Raw genomic sequence first — 19,228 nt, 5'->3', positions numbered from 1 at the left:
ATGAACCTAGGGGTATTTAACACATGGTTACCGAGTCGATCGTTCCCTGTGATGCGTTTTCATGAAAATCGAATGTATAGAGTTTTATCTTTAAAAACAGATTAGCTCATAGCAGTAGTATATGGGGCATAGAGTAAGTAAAATTAAATCGCTAGTTAATACCACTAACAAGGCTCAAAATAGCCTCACACTAACACGATAACATAATGAGGGTCCTTACATACAAACCGAAGCATTGAGAACTTTGTAAGTGTACAGACAGTTTAATAAGAAGATAATTTATAAAGACAGTACATTACGCGTTTACATCCAGGATCCATCTTGGAAAACAGTCTCGACTAATCGAGCCACGAACGCCGTGCTACGTTAGATTTCACAAACGTAACTCCTATCGACCAGCTATCCTATCGACGGCGTTCGTGGCTCGATTAGACGAGACTGTTTTCCAAGATGGATCCTGGATGTAAACGCGTAATGTACTGTCTTTATAAAGTATCTTCTTATTAAACTGTCTGTACACTTACAAAGTTCTCAATGCTTCGGTTTGTATGTAAGGACCCTCATTATGTTACCGTGTTAGTGTGAGGCTATTTTGTGCCTCGTTAGTGGTATTAACTAGCGATTTAATTTTACTTACTCTATGCCCCATATACTACTGCTATGAGCTATACTGTTTTTAAAGATAAAACTCTATACATTCGATTTTCATGAAAACGCATCGCAGGGAACGATCGACTCGGTAACCATGTGTTAAATACCCCTAGGTTCATTTTTCACTGGAATTGTCCTTTAATGTTATTATAATGTGTAGGTCATACGATAGCTTGTGGGAACATTGACATAAGTGTCAGTAGGGGAATTTGTGAACAGTGGTGACGCTTAGTTTTTAGAAGGGTGGGTTGAAAAGAGGAAGGATGGGTACGGTCTGTCCTCCAGCCTGAGCAGGAACAGATCTTGTTGATTTAGTTCAGTGAAACAAACTCTCTATGAGCTCATAATATCTTAAGGCGGCAGTGAGCAGGAATCAATTATGAGAAAAAACAAGAGTGTTCCTTTAAAAAGTATTTATTGCTGCAGTTCTTCTGATAAAGGAAATTCACTCGAACTCATAACTTAGTATATCCAAGCTGATAAAAAGCAGAAATGATGCCTTGTATTAGGATTTATTGTGAGTCTCTTTTAAGTTTAGCATTTTGTGCTGAATGTTATGAGGTGGTCTGTTGCACATTATGTTCTCATTAAGTATATTAATCAACCAGGACACACAAGACAATATATACAATTAAATATATATAACCAAATACAATAAAGAAGTAAACATGACCGAATTTGAAGTTTCATTCAGCTGTCTAAAGATGGTCACAAATCACTATATTAAACTGTTATTTTACTCTATTGACAGCCATAGTTCAGATTTCTTCTCAGTTTTATAGATCTAAAAGTAGAGAAAAAACTAAATATTTTCCAAGAAATATGTCTCTATACATGAAAATATATAGTTGACTTTATATTTTCGGAAAATATCATCATTTTAGGAAAATATCATAATCAAAAGTTGGAGATCTAACTATTTTAAATAACAATAATATAAAAAATCCAAGAGATTCTTGGCATGAGAACTTTCAGGCAAAACAAGGAAATAGAAGCACTAACTGAATTTGCAATGGTGTTTGCATTTCGGCAAAATATTTTGCTAAATATTTTGCAAGTAGCAAGAATTCCAAGGTCATGTTGAAGTGTCTGGTTGAATCACAGTTTCAAGTCTATTTCAGTGCAAAAGGTCTGAGAAAACTGGATTTACACAGAATGTAATGAAGAAAGTCATCATGTAGTGGGATCAGAAATACACACATGCCTGGTGGGGTCTGTTTTTCTTTCCTTGTGCAGTAAATTAACAAGCAGCTCACATTAACAAGCAGGACACACTGGCATTCTCAAGGGCAAGGATGTCCGTAGGGAGTGGGACATGAACTCTTTCTGTGATCGGACAGAGTCAAGTTCAACAAGGTTCACTGCCTGCCTGCCCATTGGATCAGCCTTAGTGCCTTCTTATTAGGGTTCATATACCAGTAAAACATTTCTAGAATGAAACTTTGGCCAGGATTGTGAGAGCCAGACAGAAGGACAATACGATTAGAGTGACCAGCAGTGACCAGATTTTTTTGGGACGGTTGACTCAAAAAAAGAAAAAGCTGTCATCATTTCCTAACCAAAACCCATATAACTTTCTTTCTTACTTGAAGCACAAAAAGAGATATTTTGAAAATATTCTGGTCGCTGTTTTCCATGCAATAATAAAGACAGGATTGGATCAGTCTGATTTAGAAACAAATCATTTAGTTTTGTGAACTGAGTCACTGAAAAGATTTGACTCAACAAAATTTGAGTACTTAAAACTCTTTATGGTGTTCAGGGTGTTGAATTAAACCAGTCATAGTTAAGTTCTTCAACAACAAGCCACCTCTTGATATTTTCGGTTGAACAAATTTTACATACTGCTAGTCTATCTCAATTTTTGTGCATCCACACTGCTGACATGTTTGCCTGCTGTAGCTTATCCACATTGTGTGCACGAAATAGATGACGACACAGTGAAACTGTCATCGGAAGGGCTACTTAAACGTCATCTTTTCAGCCTTACAAAACTATTGCAGTAAATCTTTAAAAAAAAATGCAGCTGCCGAAATTTCGGTGCATCAGAACATCCAATCAGCCAAAATATGAAAGTAATTATTTGCTTGTCATCACAGTATGGAATTATACTTAACCTTTTGTTTTTCCACAGAAGAAAGTCATACAGCTTTGGAACATAATATCCATTTTTGAATGATCAAGTGTTCCTTTGAATTACAGCCAAACAAAAACCACAACATGACTGCAGGCCTAAGAACCTTCCATATCGGAGACTTTCGGCAATCATATTTGACACCAAAATCTATCACATTAGTTTACCAGTCGTCCACCCTAACATGAGCCAAGAACACTTTGGAAAAGAGTTAAAGGGAGCACTTAAGACATGATTACATGTTGGCATTCACATACAATTCCTGTGTAATTCCCCATGTCTTACCGCAAACAAATTTCTCAACCTTCTGGCAGGCCTTATTTTCTCAGTGTCAAATCGGGGCGGTAGTTTAATGGATGATGAGGAAATAGGAGCTTGGAGCAGAGTTATGGCCTAAGGGCCTGACCAAATGAGCTTACTCACCGTTCTTGCGCTCTTTGATGGGTGGAAGGCTCTGAGTGTACTGGAGAGACAATTCCTCCAGGTCATGGGTCACCGCTTCGCTCCGTGGGCTCGGCACCAGCACCCCCATCATGCCTGAGTCGCCCTCCACTCCCAGACTCTCATGGGGCTCCATATCTCTTTGGGGGAAGAGGCAAGGGTCTCTCCCTGGAAACTACCACAGCGGAATAGACGACTGGCGGGAATCTTGGACTGCAGCCTGCCAGAAAGACAAAAGTGTTTTGCAGCCCTTGTAAACATTAGAAAGCCCTAATGGAGCTTAAAGTTGTTGTTGTTGGGGTGTGGTGGCAAAACTAATTTACTTGTATGCAATTGATTGTTAATACACTTTAACTGAGCCAGAAATGCAGCTCAAAGGTTAGTGTATCCATTTATGTCACATTGCTTAGAATCAGAATGGATTTTGTTGTAAACTGGTGATGGTAAACTTAAAGCTTCTTTTAAATAGCTTGAGCAAAATCTGCCTAACCTTGGACTGTCCACTACCATGTATTTAATCAAATAAGTTTGATTGTCCTCCCAGTTAACCTTTAAAACAAGCTCTTAAATCCTATGGCTGATGTTAAAAAGTGCATGTTGAATAAGTCTTGATGTGGCTCCAATCCGAGACAAGTTATACGGGAGTATATGCAGGCAGCATATCTGGCCCAGCTGTTTAATGTGTTATTCTTACAGATGCTTTACATCTTGGAACATAGAAAGGCCACTTTAGACAAAGATGTATGTAATATCTGCTTGGTGTAATTTTGCAATGTACCGCACTGGAAAATATATGTTACCATATTTCACACTTCAGACATGGAGATTTACAAAGAAAGACTATAGGGCTCCATAAAGTACAAGACACGCAAGATTCCAAAACATGTCACATTGAAAATTTATGATCAACATATCAGGAATACCTATATATACAGTGAGGAAAATAAGTATTTGAACACCCTGCTATTTTGCAAGTTCTCCCACTTGGAAATCATGGAGGGGTCTGAAATTGTCATCGTAGGTGCATGTCCACTGTGAGAGACATAATCTAAAAAAAAAAATCCAGAAATCACAATATATGATTTTTTAACTATTTATTTGTATGATACAGCTGCAAATAAGTATTTGAACACCTGTCTATCAGCTAGAATTCTGACCCTCAAAGACCTGTTAGTCTGCCTTTAAAATGTCCACCTCCACTCCATTTATTATCCTAATTAGATGCACCTGTTTGAGGTCGTTAGCTGCATAAAGACACCTGTCCACCCCATACAATCAGTAAGAATCCAACTACTAACATGGCCAAGACCAAAGAGCTGTCCAAAGACACTAGAGACAAAATTGTACACCTCCACAAGGCTGGAAAGGGCTACGGGGAAATTGCCAAGCAGCTTGGTGAAAGAGGTCCACTGTTGGAGCAATCATTAGAAAATGGAAGAAGCTAAACATGACTGTCAATCTCCCTGGGACTGGGGCTCCATGCAAGATCTCACCTCGTGGGGTCTCAATGATCCTAAGAAAGGTGAGAAATCAGCCCAGAACTACACGGGAGGAGCTGGTCAATGACCTGAAAAGAGCTGGGACCACCGTTTCCAAGGTTACTGTTGGTAATACACTAAGACGTCATGGTTTGAAATCATGCATGGCACGGAAGGTTCCCCTGCTTAAACCAGCACATGTCAAGGCCCGTCTTAAGTTTGCCAATGACCATTTGGATGATTCAGAGGAGTCATGGGAGAAAGTCATGTGGTCAGATGAGACCAAAATAGAACTTTTTGGTCATAATTCCACTAAACGTGTTTGGAGGAAGAAGAATGATGAGTACCATCCCAAGAACACCATCCCTACTGTGAAGCATGGGGGTGGTAGCATCATGCTTTGGGGGTGTTTTTCTGCACATGGGACAGGGCGACTGCACTGTATTAAGGAGAGGATGACCGGGGCCATGTATTGCGAGATTTTGGGGAACAACCTCCTTCCCTCAGTTAGAGCATTGAAGATGGGTCGAGGCTGGGTCTTCCAACATGACAATGACCCGAAGCACACAGCCAGGATAACCAAGGAGTGGCTCTGTAAGAAGCATATCAAGGTTCTGGCGTGGCCTAGCCAGTCTCCAGACCTAAACCCAATAGAGAATCTTTGGAGGGAGCTCAAACTCCGTGTTTCTCAGCGACAGCCCAGAAACCTGACTGATCTAGAGAAGATCTGTGTGGAGGAGTGGGCCAAAATCCCTCCTGCAGTGTGTGCAAACCTGGTGAAAAACTACAGGAAACGTTTGACCTCTGTAATTGCAAACAAAGGCTACTGTACCAAATATTAACATTGATTTTCTCAGGTGTTCAAATACTTATTTGCAGCTGTATCATACAAATAAATAGTTAAAAAATCATACATTGTGATTTCTGGATTTTTTTTTTAGATTATGTCTCTCACAGTGGACATGCACCTACGATGACAATTTCAGTGGGAGAACTTGCAAAATTGAACTTGCAAAAGCAGGGTGTTCAAATACTTATTTTCCTCACTGTATGTAGTTATGCAAAGAGGGATAGAGACTAGTGATGCATACTAGTCACTTACCCTAGTTAAATGCTGATAACTAAAATGTATATTGACTTGCACTGTGGCTGTCCTGTTTGCAATTTCACAGACTATATATTTTTTTTAAATTACTGTGCAAAAACATTGCTTTACAGAAACTTCATTGGCTCTAGTTCTTTTTACTGGGACACTGAACTGATATTTCTTAAGCACATTATTTCAACAAATCCCCAGTCAACAATACAAATACAGCTGTCCAGCTAACACACTGACACCATTTGGTGAAAAATAATTAGAAAAGTGACAATAAAATCAAAGTTAATTCTGAGTAAAGCTCCATCATCGTTTGGTTCCACATGCCACTTGGCTTGACATTTTAAGTACAATAAATTTTTTTTGAATGTTTGAGCATAATGTCAAATGATTTGAAGGGGTAATGGCGTGAGAAATCAAATCTGCCTTGATCTTTTGACATTTAAGAGGCCTTATTTATCAGTTAACATCCTGCAAGTTTCATGGTTTAAAAACATCCTCCTCATTGTAAACAAAGCATTTATTTGACCAAGCTCGTTTCTATGTTGTGGGATTTGTGACATCACACGGGCAAAAACATATTCATATGCACTGACTGGCTCCAGAGCAAGACATTGACGAATAGTATATTTGTCTACACTGGATGTGAGCATGTTGCGTCAAATCATATTGAATTCACAGTGAATACAGTATACAGATGCGTGTTCTGTCTCTGACACTCCACGCACTTCAGTGTTTCGACAACAGGCCAAATGGAAGAGTCAATAGAACCGTAAAGGAACGTTCAGTTTAAACAGCTCGTCTGTTTCTCTGTCAGAAGGATCCCAGCACTGAAACCAAGCGGATGGTTTATTCTAATGGCGTCCTGGATCTCGTCAGAGGATTATGTTTGTTCGGAGCATTTTGTTTTATAAACGAGGCACAGTGTAATGAAGAATTCACAAATAAACTTTTGTTGAAAGATGAAGCAGCCAACTGTATTGGATCTGACAGCTGCATCAGAAACTGTAAGTAAATGCTTTCATAATCCTTTGTATGTAAATTATGGTTTTATGTGGATAATGTTTTCAAAACACAATGTTAGCCAATCATAACAGAGGGCGTTTACTGACCAGCTGTAAAAGAGCTGCCCCAATGGATCATTTCAGACAAAGGGTCAGAATGAGGGTTAAAAATAATTGTTTCAGCCCACTCTGATCCTCTGTCTGAAATGACCCATTTATATTTATATTAACTATGTAAACCTAAAGGAACATTGAAAATTAATAAAAAAGTTTACCAAAAGATCTACACTTCGTCTACATATATATATATATATATATCAGTGATGCGCGGGTTGATCCAAAATGAGCGGGTGCCTGCGGTCACCCGCGGGTCACGAGTCATCCAAAAATATTTTTAATGATATTCGGGTCACGGTCGGTCGGGTCGTTTGAAATAAAGATGACAATTAAACCTTTGTAATTTATATAGTACTAGACACAATGTTCTATGAAATACATAGGCCTACACTTTATTGGCTGAATAACTGGCGCGAAGATGACGCACGAGCTCAGTCTGCAGGTAGAGATGGAGGCGGCAAGAGAAAAGGTGAAGACTGGGGAGTGGAAGCTCCGCAAATACACAAATAGAAAGAGCAAAGTGTGGGAGACATTTGCCGAAATAATGAAAGATGATGACCAAAGTGCTGGCTTTGTCATGTGTACTTCTTGCGATGCTATTTACACATTTGATAGCCACAAAACTGGCACGACCAACCAGGCACGGCGCCAGGATTCCAGTTTTGGATGGGCCAGACCAATTGTGGGTGGGCCTTAAATTAAAAACGTAAAAAAAAAAAAAAAAACCTTATCCAATCACTGCTTAACCTAATAAAAAAACATTGACTAATATAGCCTACTGTTATATTATCTGTGCGTATACATAATATAGATTTAATAGCTTGATGCTCTTTAAATATTTTGTTGCATTGTTAAAAGTTTCGGTGCATAGGACAGACCTATCCGTGATCGCTCTCTCCATGGTTCTGACCAACGAAGAGCGCTTTGGAATCTCCATTACGCATCATACGCATCATACCTGAGCTGCATTTTCCGATAACATTGTCTCTTAGCGCGCTACGAAGACTCTTAAGGTATAACTTAACTAAAAGTACCACTAAAGGTATATCATTGCTAGGCGTCTTTAGGGCTATCATCCACTCGCGAGGCAGAGGCGCTGAAAGGCAGAGGCGCTAGCGCCCTCCTAGCAACGGCGCTGTTTTTGGTAAAACATGATTTTGACGACTTCATTAAGTTTTGTTTTATAGAAAACTCTTTTTAAAAGATTTTCGTTTTGTATAAATTGCATCTTAATTTTGATCAATGTTTTATCAATCAATTGCCCGTATTTAATAAATAAGAAGCAAATATATAGCAGACAATGTAATAAGGCGCCGACACGATCACTTGCATTGCACGTGAACTGGAGGGTGCCAAAACTCAGCTTGTGCCTCACAGATTTGAGAAATATAGGCTATATTACAGAAAGCTTGAAATGTCTACTTTTAAAAGAAAATATTCAAACCAAAATAAATAGGCTACTCTCTGATTATGTAATCCATATGAAATGTGCATTTCTCTCTGGCGTTCGAGTCCGCATTCTTTTTTTTGCGGTCCGAGTTGCGGGCGGGTTAGTTGAAAACGTCGGTCGGGTGCGGGTTGTTTATACATTGACCCGCGCATCACTGATAGGTATCAACCTATACAAATGCTCCTGTCAAAGACAAATCCTGCTCTTGGATGATCCATTGCTCCATGCCAAGCTGAAGACAAAGTGGAGTTTGGCAAAACCGCAGCATCTGCTTATTCTACCCTGAGTCTGTGTCTGGAGAACTTCACAAACATTTTTTTTGTTTGGATTGGATTTTTTTGAAGGATTGCCTGTGAGCAATTGATGACAAATAAAAAATATAAAAAATCAAGCTTTTAAATCAACCACATGAGAGAGGGCTCACATGGTTGCTTTGTTGTGAGAGAGGAATCCTGCTTAACTGATGTCCCAAAAAAAACACCCACCACCTTCTCATGGTGGTGCTCTTTTCTCTGGAGGTTTCAGTTCAGCAGGGCTGATGGTGAGAACAAGCACAGGCGCATCCCTACGGGTATATGCTTTTGTTCTGAAGCCATGCGTGTCACAACTGTCACAAATAGGGAATATAGGCTGACATTGACTTGGCACAAGTGTTGAAACATTCTCCGCCCACTGTACAGTTATCCAGAACAGTCTTTCTATAATATTCTTCATAAATAAAATAAAAAATCTTATGACGCAAGAATGATATAAATTAAAATCTTGTCATTTAATTGCCATTTAATTGCCAATTAAAATCTTGTCATTGTTAATACTTTTGTTTAGTAGGCCTACCCTACCATAAAACCTTCTTTTTATAGTTTTTATCCATCAGCAGATGGCACTGTAGTCCTCATATGTTACAATGATGAGACAGCTGTGCTTTTAAAACAGTTACATTTCTGGATGGATGGATGGACAGACAGAGAAATGGATGGAGGGATGGATGAACAGACGGAGGAATGGATGAAGGGATTGACAGATTGAGGGATGGATGGATGAATGGATGGAGGGATGGATGAATGGATGGAGGGATGGATGAATGGATGGAGGGATGGATGAATGGATGGAGGGATGAACTCAGGGACAGACGGAGGGATGGATGCCTTGAATGGAGGGATGTATGGAAGGAGGGATGGATAGAGGGACAGACTGAGGGATGAATGGATGATGGATGGATGTATGGAGGGATGGACGGATGGATGGATGAATGGATGGACAGAAGGATGTATGGATGGATGGAAGGAAAGGTTGTATGGAGGAATGGACGGAAGGATGGATAGATAGATGGATGGATGGATGTATGTATGGAGGGATAGACAGAGGGTTGGATGGATGAATGGAAGGACGGATGAATTTGGATGGAGGGATGGATGGATGCCTTGAAAGGAGGGATGGATGAATGGACAGAAGGATGGATGGATGAATGAATGGATGGTCTCAGGGACAGATGGAGGGATGGATGGATGGATGGATGGAGGGACGGAATGAGAAATGGATGGATGGATAGATAGATGGATGGATGGATGGATGGATAGATGGATGGATAAATGGATGGACAGATGGAGGGATGGATGGAGTACAAAGCCTTATGCAACAATCATACAATGATAAAATAATAAAAATCCCAAATTAATTCACAATTGTATTTCAGCCATGACAACTCTCGGAGAGAATACATTTCAACCAGCATTTATTAGCATGGGGCATAAACGGACGAGATCTGCTACACTGCTGCTGAGCAGATACAATATTTGTTCAGCTTTAGTAAAAATAACAAACAAAGGAAAGGCTGCTGCAAGAAATGGTGGAACCCCCGTAGCAGATCTCTACAGGTGGAGCTGGGGAGGAGGAGGGAGGCTAGGGTAAGATGTATATGGCTATGTGGATTTGGAAGTACTTCTGATTGGAAGAACCAATCGGCGTTCATTAGAGTTTCATGTCTGACCTATTCATTTTTAATCCCATCTGCCAGTTCAAATTATTAAAAACTTTTTGAATTAAAATCACAATGATAAATATCAAAATAAATCACTGTGAATATGTGCATTGGTAATTTTACTTCCCTTAAAATAAGACAACGGAAAAAGCATTACACAAAGTAACAAACTGTTTTACAATTACTTGCTCATATACAATGACAACTTTACCACAGTAACATTAATTCTAATCTCTCTGAGAAGAGTAGATTTACCTGTCGAAGGAGAAGGTCGCTTTGTGCTGCAGTGCTCCAGATGAAGATCCCTAGGTCATGGTGCCTCTGAAACACAAAGGAATATCCTGTCATTAAATGAAACAGAACTACAACAGGTTCAAACTTCGTAAACCTTTCCATTAGAAGGTTTCTGTAGGTGAAAGCAGAGCCGTTCTACATCGTCCGACTGCAAACCAGCATGTGAAGAAGAGGGCAAGGAAAGGGAAGGGAGGCTTGCATCTAATCAATGCAGTTGCTGTGGAAACGCTAATCTGCTTGCACACTGATTAATGGCTAAACAATAGGATGACAGATATTTATGGATGTGTGCCACTCCACAGAAGAGGCCATGAAGAGATATGGAAAACAAGCTTATGAGAGCCTGTACTCCAGACTCAAACACAACCTCCGCAAACAGTGCATTCATATTCTTTAAAGCACAACAAGACAAACATCCGGCCGTGTTGCTCCAGCACATCTGAGGTTCTGTTTACATTTGATCTTTATTACACTATCAGAAGTGTCATGTCTGAATTTTAAATGCAGCATACTTTGTGGTGTCTTTGTATTTGCAATGTGAAATTTAAACTGTTGTTGTTTTAAATGCTGTGGCAAAAATCTTCAATTTCACGTGGTTTATTAAAAAATGATAGGGATACACCAATATTATCCAAGACTGACTGGTCACTGGTGCCCCCTCATAAGAGAAATATTCACCAGCATCATCTTCAACATCCATTTCTATGATGAAATCATTACAGCTGTAATCCTAAATATGTGGACTTGATGACTATATGCTTGTTGAGTTCACAATTTCTATGGAAAGCAGGGAAAGCAGATTAAGTGACTCGGTGAGCACTGTGATCTTGTTATCTTGTGCAAATTAAAAACAACAGGCTGATGAATGTCTTAACTCTTCCAGACTTACAAGCCTTGATGACTTGACTAAGCCTTGGCTGGCTTTCCTGCCTGCTCACATTCCCTGCTTTCAATCTTATTCAGCTGAGTTTAAAGACTTTCGGCTGTTTTCTCGCTAAGGATCAGCGGTAAGCCCCTCTCAGTGACATATTGAGAATTCATCTTAGTCCAGCACAATTTTGAAACCTCAAACAGAATTATGTTTTTAGTTTTGAAGTGGAAACTCGGGCCAAATGGGGACATCACTGTACCACTGTCGGCCAGTAAACTCATGGCCGGTTCACTGCTGTGGCTTCTTTGTGTTCACTCCACCTAGAAAAGGAAGTCAAGATGTGCATGACTGAGAACTCAGTATAAACAACTTGACTCTCCCTATGGAGGGAGATTGATCCTGTAGCTCCTGTAGATTCTGTAGATCAAATAGTAGAGCATGGCATTAGCAATCCCAAGGTCATGGGTTCGATTCCCAGGCAGTGACTGCATTGATAAAAATGTAAAGCTTAAATGCAATGCAAGTCGCTTTGAATAAAAAATGCATAATGAAAATGTTAACGGTAACTGTTTACAATGAAGTCCCCGATAGACCATATGCGCCAGAGAAACAGCCATCTTTAAAATGTTGTGTTTGAACTTCCTTTTTAGCGGTAGCTCTTCTTATTTATAAGGCATTACTGTCGAAGAGTAGTGTAGAAGTGGATTTACTTATTGTAGAGTTAACAAAAGTTATCATGAGCATTGTAATGTTTGAAACTGATGTCCTAACAAATGAGAGAGACAGACGACAGAGAAGATTTTAAAACGAGCGGTTAATTCATAAATCCGTAAGATCTTACCTTCATGCTGTGGAAATATAAACCGGAACGCTACATAAGGTCTATTCTCACAGCAAAGTTCTTTTTTTGTTTTTTCACTTATAGGGGTAAAAAGAAGTTCGAAATACGTGACCAGTTACTATTTATATTATTACTATTAGCGAACATCCCGACAGCGTCCACACTGCTGAGAGCGACATTTAGATGAATATGTAAACACGTGCTCTGTGCTATCATTTAAATGAAGGTGAGAAAACAGCAGTTAAAGGTATGGAAGGCAATTTCGGAAAAGCTAGCAATAGCAAGCTAGCTTTGAAAGCATGAGATCCCACCCTCCCTTCAGAGCAAAGCCACGCCCCCACCTCAAAACACATGACACAGCAGAGCCTGCAAAGCATCACGAGACGAGAGACGGCGTTAAATCACCTCATGTCTCAAAGCACAAAAACATTACAATAATAATGAACGTAAACAACTTACAGAGCTCTTACTTGTACCACCTGACTGCTGGAGGTTAATTTAGGCATTGATAGTGTTGACATGATAGGCACGCATAAATCCGAGTCTGAGGACGTGAACAGCTCCGGATATCCGTTAACATTAATGTACTGTAAACTAACAAGAGCAATCAATAAACAGTTTTTATTTTTATTAGTTAACATTAACAAAGGTTAATACATTCTGTAAAAAAATAGTGCTCATAGTTAGTTTACATTAACTAATGTTAACAAATTAAGACATTATCGTAAAGTGTTAGCATGTTAATTAATACAATCACGCATTGTAATGGCCTTAATAAAACATTCATTTTGCAATTTGAGTTTATGTTGAATGGAAAAAAAATCCTAGGTGTGTTTATTCAGTTCTGTTTATTTAAAATAGTTAACAGTTGTTCCGTACAGTCCAAACACCAAATCCAAGTGGCATTTGGCAGAACACATTATGGCCGTATTACCACATTACTACACAATGAGAACTTCTCCTCACACAAACACTGAATGACTCATCCACAGTAAACTGGAGGGGGTCAGCTGTGCTGCTAAATATAGCTGTGAGACCGGCCAAAATAAGCATCAGAAATAAAAAAGAAACCCCTCCAACGCTTTTCCATGTGTGCGCGAAGAACGCAGGCATCAGGAGTCAGCACAAAGAAAACACTGTGAGACCCGCTCGAGTGAGGAAAAGAAAAGAGAGGGGGAAAATTCCTTTACCGTTCCCAAAAATTATCCCACATTTTAACTTTCCCAGAAAGCCAGCTAATTCCCAAGAGGCTGTCCCTGAGCGCATTGCACATGGCCTTTGCCCCTCCCACTTCCCCTCATGTCATTGGCCCAGCACAGGACTCCCCAGGGAGTCAGTAGAGAGGGATCGCTAAACCAGTAATCAAAATAGCCTGCTGTCAGCCAGTCGGCATATACTGATGTTTTACAGATTTAATTTAAAATCAATCCATCAAAAGATGCAGATTCACTTAAAGGTAACGCTAATAGATGATTTAATCCATTTCAGAGGCTGACTCTCTGGTTCCCACACGATCATACAATTACTTCTCAGAATCTACTTCCCATTTTTTGATAATATGATTCAACCCAATTAGTGAGAAGTGCAGTTATTATGAGTTTTAATAGGTTTTCGTGAAACCTGCATCACTACAAACATTCCGCATCTTTTTCAGAACAACAGATGTTTGTCAGTCTGACTCATAATAGTGTCCTATTTTCATCAAGCAACAATGTGGCAAACAATGACATGAACTTGTTGATCATTTCGAACAATGGTCAGAGTGATGATATAAGCACTTTTCATAGTGCTCTTTTCGGGTAAACAAACATATCAACACCAGACATCAGTGCTAGTTCCTACTCTGACTGGAACAATGACAGCTAGGGCAATGACTAATAAAGAGCATCCAACATCAATACAATTTCAACAAAAGTTTAAATTCAATTACTCTAAAATGTCATGTGGTCTATAAAAAGTAATATTTTCCTCATGTACTGAATACATTTGAATGCATGTCTTAAATGATATTTTAAAAAATGTTTTAAAATATATTGTTAAAGGTAAAAATTACATGTACAATTACAAATATCATAAATATTACTTACTACATCAGTCTTTGGAAAGTCACACCTTGTCTTGCATTAATAAGGTCAAATCATCTGATATTTATAGAGACTTCTTGACCTTGACACACAGTCATGAGGGTACTTTTATGATATCATTTCCTATTTTATTATTTTCCCACCCTTGCATGTTTCTGCAAGTCGCACCACGTTTTTTTTTTTTTTGTTTAGATTTATTTTTAACGAAACATGCTAACTGCTATTCTGTCCCATTCTGTAATATACTAATGGAGATACTTTAGAGAGAACAGATATATGAGGAAAACAGGCGCGACCCAACGAGTCATTTTGCGCAATATTATCACAGCGCATCCTACGCGAGTTCGTTGACCATTTGAGAGGCTTAACTTTTGGTTGGCAGCGCTGACTTAATAATTATGTTGAAGTCTTTTGATCTGAGGACACTTGAGCATGGATATGAATCTGGTTCATCAGCATCAAAGCCTGTGAGGTCACATCACATGACATCTCAGTGGAATGTTATTGTGTCATGTGAGCAGAGTAAGAAAAAAAAGAAAAAAAAATCCCGATTCTCTTTTTTCCAGGCATTCGTTTGAAATACGAACTTAAAAAAAGCCAGGAAGATGTTTAGCTTAATGGAACACTGATATCTACAAAAGCAATGATCTCATTCTTGTTTGTGAACTGTAACTTTCCAAACTACAGTTCAAATGCATGAAATAACATTTACCCGATGATAACAGGTAACGATAACAACGTTGAGGCCGCAAGCTTTAAGTCAAACAGGCGACGCAGCAGACTAAGGAAACAATGTCCAGACCACCAGGGACACACCATGCTTATAGTCACTATAAATACCAGGACCTCCAGCTTTCAAGTTCTGCTTGAGCACAGCTGTAGTCTAAAGGTCCTGTCTTAACTGTAGGAGTGTGGACATGGACCAGAGGATGGAAGAGAGTATCAAAACACGGGCCGTTGTTTAAGACAAAGTCAGAATTCCTTTAAATTGATTCAAAGACAGGGAACAGTCCTCACCATTCATCTTTTCAGCACATGCTGCTTGAGGAATGACAGATGTATGTGAAATATGCTGTGGTGTACTGACACCCGCGGTGGGTAAGATTCAGCCTGTCATCGATGAAGAATGCTTTATTTGTTAAGTCAACGTCCATAAGCTATATTTAGGTGAGAAAAACTATTTTGGTTAGAGAATAGTATAAAAACATAGGCTATTTTGAGAAAAATACGATTGAGATCATTGGACTAGTAGTAGTTCAGTTCTCTTGACACATTTTGTCAGCTGCTTCACCAAGCCTAAAGATGCAAAACAAAACAAAAAACAGCTTTTATGATGAACTATATTTTGCGACAGAACTTACCGAACATCCAAAACCGTTTTGTGTGAGTACATATGATGGTATTTTTACCAGCTGAGAACTCAAAAAAAGCCAAAACAGCACCAGAATTGCACACAAATAAAGATCTGCTGCAAGGAGACAGTGGTTCTGACACCTGTGCCATCTCATCTCAAAAAACAGGTATGCTTGAGCATCTTGTGACATCATGTCCTGTTTTTGGTTTGATGTCTTTGGTACGTGTTGCATTCATATTTCAGTAGAACCGCTGTTTGGAAGCAGACCGGGTTCCGGCTTTGACTGTTCCAATATGGCGGACGGTTTACGTATAGCGTCCCATAGAAACAGCCGCTAATGATATTATATAATACTACATAGATTATATAGTATATATTATATACATCTATGATAGAAACAAACGCACCATGTTTGGACTTCCGTTTTGCGGTGGATTTACTTACAAAAGTTATCACGAGCATTATAATGTTTGAAGCGGATGTCAAAACAAATGTCTGTAGAAGATTTTAAAACTAGCGGTTCATTCATAAATCCGTAAGATCTTACCTTCATGCTGTGGAAACACAAACCGGAAGACAGAACACAACGAGCGCAGAGCTGAAAAGCGGCGGGGCTGCATAAGATCTATAAGCCGAGAAGCTGTGAAAATAAGGTGGCATTTGATGCTATGCAGGCAAACTGGCACAGATAAACAATTAAAACACATGGCTCTGACATTTAAGAGCTGCTTGCAAATATTATTCTTAAATCATAACACACATTCACTATTTTTGACAACTCTGTTGGTCTGTTACATTGTAGCAAAGCCCATTAATATGAGAAGCTTAAATAAATATCAATAATAACAATCTGGTTCCTGAAGTTTTTGGTGGTTGTTATGTTCTCCTTGACTACAATGACTGCAAATAGACAGAAACAGAATAACAGTACACACTGTAAGTGTCCAGTGACATTATGAGTCAAAAGGACGACCTATTGAACTGAATTTACTGATTTATAGTGAATATGTTTTGCAAGAAAAGGTGGCCTACGATCCAGACTATATTTAGGCATGAAGCCGCCCTAATTAAGGATTCTCTACCTGGAGTAGAGAGTAATTATTCAGGCCTGTGGCAGTAAACACTGGGAGTGTTTCATGCACTGTGCCTCCCTCCACACAAAACACACCGAGGCTAAAGGTCGCTGCATGGGAACGCTCAACAATGCTGTATTGCAGACACACCCATGAGTGTGTGTACACTTGTAACAACATTTTAATGTAACAACATTTTAATGAGCTATAAAGGCTGTTTCAGTTGTTTATGGTAACAAATACGCAACACAAACTACACTCAATGCCCTCACACCTGCTCGAGTGAAGCACACAAATTATTCATTTAGCAGATGCATGTGACTTGCAAATTTTTTGTTAGCATTATCTTTCAACACTTGTGCTGTACAAAGTGAAAATGTTGCTTTAAGAAGGTATTTCGACTTGCAGCCTCTAAAGTAACTTGTTGGTGTATCCTAGTTAGGTTGATTTTGACTTTTAATAAGTATAGACTTAAAATAATAAAACCAGTTTATGAAAACCAGAGTATGGTACACTTGCAATCAATCAAAAATTCAAGTGTTAAGTTAAATTGTGGAGGTTGATCACAAAACAAACAAACAAACAAACAAACAAACAAACAAACACATACTGGACAATATCCGATTTTCTAGCAAAAGTTGGTCAAATCAATAATATGAATGAATTAACTGATTTTGGTTTGGTTGAATTAATGAGTAACTTTCCACTCAATGTGAAATAGAGAGGGGATATCTTACAAAATAAGCAAAAATGACAATAATAACCAGGCAATAATAAACTAATTATTAAATTAATTTAATAAATTAAATAGCTATGCCCAACTACTGAAATAGAAATTTAAGTTATTATTTGAAATTAAATTTACGATTAATGAATAAAATAATGCAAACTGAATACAAGAATATTGTATTGTATTGCATTGTATTGTATTGTAGTGTACTGTATCTTGTATTGTAATGAATACAAGAATAAAAACTTTTTTTACGCTTATTTACCTGATTTTTTTTTTTTTAATTCGTATAGGCCTATATATATATATATATATGTATGTATATATATATATATATATATATATATATATATATATATATATATATATATATATATATATAATTAGATCATTATATAATACTTAGATAATTATCGAATATTTAGTCAATTGACGTCAGTTTTATTAATGTCATGATGTTCCTAAATATTCCCTAAACTTACTCAAAGAGTTCCTAAAGTGTCATGACACTGTGTGCGCAGCGAAAATATCCATTTAACAGTCGTCCCGTTAGATAAGAGTTCAGTTTATGACTCATTATTCTGAATTATTGCGCAGGTAACGTTATTTAATATAAAGTGTCACTTGTAACGCATTAAAAACTGTGGAGTGTCATTCACTCAGGCGTGCGGCAGCATCTTATAGATACGCAAGAAAAACCGAATAAATATCGAACTTACCGTTTCTTGGCTTCTAAATTATACGTGTTCCCTTGAATGACACATCTAGAATAGCAATAGAATTCCGGCAGGATATTTATTCTCTTTCTTCACTGAAGTATCAGTCGTTGCTGTTGGTAAAGATGGCCGCTTTCATTGTGTTTAGCCGGTGATGTAATGAAGTTGTGTTAACCCTTCGTAACACTTTGAGAACTGACACCACATCGACATTCTAACCTGCTAAATTAGAAAGTGAGAATAAAATAAAAGAATAAAAGCGATTGTTAGATGAGTATGAGTAATTCTGAAAGATGTAAACATAAGTCTACACGCAGCAATGCACATCATATTCTAATGTTGTGAAAATGCGTCCAAATGTTACTCGATTAAAAAATATAATCAAAAGCGTACAGGACTTTAGTTAAACTAATAATAATAATAATAATAAATCAGCCTTCTTTAGTTGGCATGTGAATTATATAGATTATATCAGTTACAGACCCTGATGTGAACCTTTACCCTGGCCTACTGTAAATGCCTGTGATCAGTCCAAGTGGGCTCAGCAAAAATATAGGCCTATAAGCAAAATGATAAAAGAAAAATAACCTAAATATTAAACTATGATAATTATGAATAATTTAAAACAAAAACAAGGTACCGATTCAGTGTATGACACTGCCATCTGGTGAAATCTCAAGGTCAGTTCACTCATACTCAACATGTAAACATCAACTTAAATATATCCAAATATAATAACAGGACTAATTCTTGAAGAACTGGATATCGCTGTAGAAAATAAAGCATACCAGTTCACTTTCAACAACTGGAGATTCAAGATCCTTATTGTCACTTTTTAAAACAGCATTATTTTGTGTGCTTCCACAAGGTTGTTGCAGTTCCAAAAATTATGCAATTATATAATTATGTAATAATA

At 38.2% G+C, this 19,228-nt stretch overlaps 1 protein-coding gene across 1 annotated transcript in view; it reads right to left on the bottom strand.

The window, feature by feature from the left end:
- mrtfbb (myocardin related transcription factor Bb) overlaps positions 1-18,473 on the bottom strand; it is a 36,992-nt gene extending 18,519 nt beyond the window's left edge. The window contains exons 1-3 of the mRNA XM_084113383.1: positions 18,316-18,473; positions 10,605-10,670; positions 3,209-3,446 (exon numbers count right to left, since the gene is read on the bottom strand). Coding sequence (XP_083969509.1) covers positions 3,209-3,362 — 154 coding nt within the window. The 5' untranslated portion in view covers positions 3,363-3,446; positions 10,605-10,670; positions 18,316-18,473. The remainder of the gene's footprint in view (positions 1-3,208; positions 3,447-10,604; positions 10,671-18,315) is intronic.
- Between the last annotated feature and the right edge of the window lie 755 nt (positions 18,474-19,228).

The sequence above is a fragment of the Abramis brama genome (genome assembly GCF_963993115.1).
Source record: "Abramis brama genome assembly, chromosome: 1".
Taxonomy (NCBI): Eukaryota; Metazoa; Chordata; class Actinopteri; order Cypriniformes; family Leuciscidae; genus Abramis; species Abramis brama.
This window is presented reverse-complemented; position numbering and strand designations above follow the sequence as displayed.